Here is a 4,272-nt window from a genome sequence, read left to right as displayed (position 1 = left end):
TCAATATATGCTAGGGATCTCTTGGTATCCCGAGGATCTCTTGGTATCCTCAATATATGCTAGGGATCTCTCGGTATCCCGAGGATCTCTTGGTATCCTCAATATATGCTAGGGATCTCTTGGTATTCCGAGGATCTTGCCAGGGATCTCTTGGTATCCTGCACCTCAGTTCAGATCATAAATACATACAGGAGATCTCCCGAGATGTCGTTCCGTAGTCCCAAAGTAAAAACACACAGCAGCAACACAAGAATACCCGATTAAGCTAAATTTCGTACAAAGTAAACAGTTAATTCTAGCCTAACATGCTTCACGTAATGCAATTAAGGCAGTTTAAGAAAATAGGCAATTAAGTAAACTAAATATGCTTTTCTAAACTAGCAACATGCTAAATTCACAAGTAGAATAAAACAGGAAAAAAAACTCAATTGAAATACTTAAGGAAAAACCGGATTTTCAATAATTAGCTCAAGTACGCACTTGTCACCTCACGAACAAGGCATTTCAATTATCAAATATATCATATCCTAAGGGGAAGGTCCCCCACACAAGGTTAGACAAGTCACTTACCTCGAACTGGCTCAATAATCAACTCGAGACCACGTTCTTGCCACGAGTACTCGACTCCAAATGGCCCAAATATATTCAATTTAATTGCATAATGTAAATAACACTTCAAGTAACTGATTCTACAATTAAATTCTAAGCTAATACGCGAAATTAGGTAAAATGACCAAAAACGTCTCTCGGGCCCACGTCTCGGAATAGGGTAAAATTTATATTTTCAGAATTCTCATACTCTCATGAGTTCATTTATACCAAAATTATCCAAATCTAAGGTCAAATTCCCAATCAAAAATCGAATTCTAGGTCTAAGAACTTTCTTCCACTTTTTCCCAATTTTCATCTCCAATCCGAAATTAAATGATGAAACTAACTATATATTGATGGAATATAACTAGAAAGGGTTAAAGAATTGTTACCCACTGATCTCCTCTTTAATTTCCTCTCATAATCTCCCTCTCCCGAACTCCAAATCGAAGTTCCAACTTTTGAAACTAAACCCTCGAAATTTCATATTTCTGCCCAGTTATTACCGCATCTGCGGTCCCGCTTTTTCGAAACACTGGTTGCATCTGCGACTCCTCACTTAAAACTAGATTCCGCATCTGCGACTCACCATCCGCAGATGCGGTACCGCTCCTGCGGAAAGCCTATCGCTTCTACGGCTCCTGCTGAACCTCCCCATTTCCGCTTCTGCAATTGATCCGCCGCTTCTACGGCTCTGCACCTGCTGTCCCACACTCGCAGGTGCGGTTATGACAGCAAAACAGCTGAAGCTGCAACTCCAAATCCCAAAAATCTTTCTGTCAACCATCCGAAATCATCCCAAGGCCCCCAGGACCTCAACCAAACCTATCAACATATCTCATAACTTCATTCAAACTTGTTCCAACCTTTGGAATGCTCAAAACAACATCAAAACATCTATCTTGCATCGGATTCAAGCCTACGAATCCAAAAAACTCTAAAAATATGTTTTCGATCAAAAAGTTTATCAAATCTCGTCCGAATGACCTGAAATTTTGCACGTCACATTCAACACTACGGAGCTACTCCAACTTCCGGAATTCCATTCCGACCCTCGGATCAAAATCTTACTATCGAACCGGAAACTTCAAAATTCGACCTTTCGGCATTTCAAGCCTAAATTAGCTACGGACCCCCAAAATACAATCCGAACACGCCCCTAAGCTCGAAATCACCCAACGGAGCTAACAAAACCATCGGATTTCCATTCCGAGACCGTCTTCACACTGTTCCGACTACGGTCAACTTTCCAACACTTAAGCTTTCATTTAGGGACTAAGTGTCCCAAAATTCTCCAAAATTCAAAATCGAACATCCCGGCAAATCAAAATAGTAGAAATAAACTCGAAAAAAGCAGTTAATAGGGGATCGGGGCGTAAATTCTTAAGACGACCGACCGGGTTGTCACAGCAAAATTTTGATTCTGATTGTTATCATTCTCATCAGAACATTAGACATTATACCCTTTTTTCTTCTGTCTGAAATCTTGAGGATACCCCACAAGTTTATAACAGCTTTCTTTTGTATGGCCTTTCAATTTGCAGTATTCACATTGAACATTAAAGTTTTTCTTGAATCTTTGATTTTGTCCACCTCCACCATTTTTGGTATACATAGTAACTTCAAAGTTCCCTACATGATTAGCTCCAAGAATTCCTGAATTGGCTGCTATAGACTTTTGACTTTCATCACTCACTATCAAAGCATAGGCCTGATTCACAGTAGGTAGAGGTGTCTTCATTAGGATTTGACTTCTTGCTTGTGAATAAGAATTATTTAACCTCATTAAAAATTGGTACAGCCTCAACTTCTGTAGATAGTTAACAAAATCTCTTAATTTGGGACAATCATATCTAGGTGCAGGGAATAAAGCTTCAAATTCTTCACAAAGATCTTTAAGCTTTGAAAAATATACTGAGATAGATGCAGAGCCTTGAGTTCAAGTGGCTATATTTTTTATGCAAATTAAAGGTTCTTGAACCATCAACTTTATTAAATCTCCCAACTAAATCTTACCAAATTGTTTGTGCACTAGAGGCATACATAATTCCTCCAAGAAGACCTTTGGCCACTGAGTACATAAGCCAAGATAGAACAATAAAATTTACTCTTTCCCCGTAATTTTCCATAGAATCTGGGAATCTATCTTTACTGCATGTACCATTTATCATACCTAACTTATTCCTACCTAACAAAGTTACCGGCATAGACCTATTTCAAATAGAGTAATTTTCAATACTTGTTAGCTGAAATGAGATTATTTGAATTCCGTTAACATCAGCAGGTGAGAGGAACATCAGAGGATTGTAATTGATCCCTGTCATTTGATTCGTCTGATTTCCATAATTAAGTCCAGAATTGAGATTTGGAGTTTCTTCAATTGATCCCATTTTCGTTTTTTCTTGTTTCTTTCTCAAGAATTGAACACTCAGCTATGAGGGATGGAAAAGAACAGAAATTCACCAAGAGAATTTCAGAGAATAATGATTGCGGAAGAAAATTTCAGATCAAGAGCTTCAATTTCTTGAGCAAAGCTCTGATACCATGTTGTGAATTGAGGAAGAAGAAGATAGAAAGTACATAGATGATAGAGAGATGATGAAATGATTTCATTAGAAATCTATTTTCTGGGATGACCCTTTTTATACTCAGCCAATACTAACGACTAAACTAACAACTAACAGATCTGTAACCACTTTTAACTAAATTATTTGATAATTACTAATCTGTCTTTATATCGTTTAACAAAATTAATAAAACATGTTTGAAATAATGCATATGTCTAATTTCCAGGACCAAAGACTCATGATTAAGCTTGAATTTGCCACGGATTAACATTATATTCTTTTAGTAATAATTATTAGGATTTCTTTTTTACTTCAGTTTTTTTCCAAACACATGAGATAAAATTGACGATTTTAAGTTCCTGAGCTAGATTGATTGACTTTACGGTTCATATAATGGGTGAGGAGTAATATGGCATTTGGTCCATTGTTGATTGACCCATGGTATGAGGTGAAATTCAAAAATATCCTGATTTATAAGTGGTAATTAAAAATAGTCACAGTTTCAAAAGTAATCGAAATTTAGCCACTTTTCATGTAAACATAAATTTGAATGAAAACACTGTTCAAAATCCGAAAAATATTCCAGTATAATATATCGGAGTTCCAGTATAATATGCTGGACTTCCAGCATAATATACTGGAGTTCCAGCATAATATACTGGTCCAACATAATATGCTGGAAGTTCATACACAGGTGCTCCAATCTCCAGTATATTATGTTGGAACTTTCCATGTTGCAGCAAAATAGTGGCTATTATTCAATGACTTTGCAAATGCTAGTTGTTTTTTAATTACCAATTCGAAAACTAGCTAGCCCGTGCTATTTTCACCATGATATGGTATTGTGAATTTTGAAATGTATGATTTAAAATCGCACATGGTGCTTGCTAATAGTATACAAATTATGAATATATCAAAGATATTAAGGCCTTTTATTTTTGAATGGCTGTGCTTATATTTCTTTGGTTTACCCCTACTCCTTATAATAGCATGATGATCTGTTCATTATATGAGAATACCAATAATATCCTTCAATCATAATACTTTTTGTAATTTTAAGTTTTTTTTTTGTTTAGATTTGGTTCTCAAGTTGTTTGGTAGGCATAATCCATTA

The 4,272-nt window shown here is 36.2% G+C and overlaps 1 protein-coding gene across 1 annotated transcript; it reads right to left on the bottom strand.

The window, feature by feature from the left end:
* Positions 1-2,041: 2,041 nt before the first annotated feature.
* LOC107829783 (uncharacterized) lies at positions 2,042-2,981 on the bottom strand. The gene is made up of 2 exons (XM_016657252.1): positions 2,831-2,981; positions 2,042-2,505 (listed from the first exon to the last, which is right to left on the bottom strand). The coding sequence occupies exons 1-2, from the start codon at positions 2,979-2,981 to the stop codon at positions 2,042-2,044; spliced, it is 615 nt and encodes a 204-aa protein (XP_016512738.1).
* Between the last annotated feature and the right edge of the window lie 1,291 nt (positions 2,982-4,272).

Source organism: Nicotiana tabacum, chromosome 16 (genome assembly GCF_000715075.1).
Source record: "Nicotiana tabacum cultivar K326 chromosome 16, ASM71507v2, whole genome shotgun sequence".
Lineage (NCBI taxonomy): Eukaryota > Viridiplantae > Streptophyta > Magnoliopsida > Solanales > Solanaceae > Nicotiana > Nicotiana tabacum.
The sequence above is the reverse complement of the archived record's forward strand: the minus strand, read 5'-3'. Positions and strand labels throughout refer to the sequence as shown.

Coding starts and splice junctions, on each gene's coding strand:
- LOC107829783 (XM_016657252.1), bottom strand. CDS start 2,981: ATGGGATCAATTGAAGAAACTCCAAATCTCAATTCTGGACTTAATTAT. Junction 2,506..2,830: donor AATCTCATTTCAGCTAACAA/GTATTGAAAATT, acceptor CATCTATCTCAG/TATATTTTTCAAAGCTTAAA.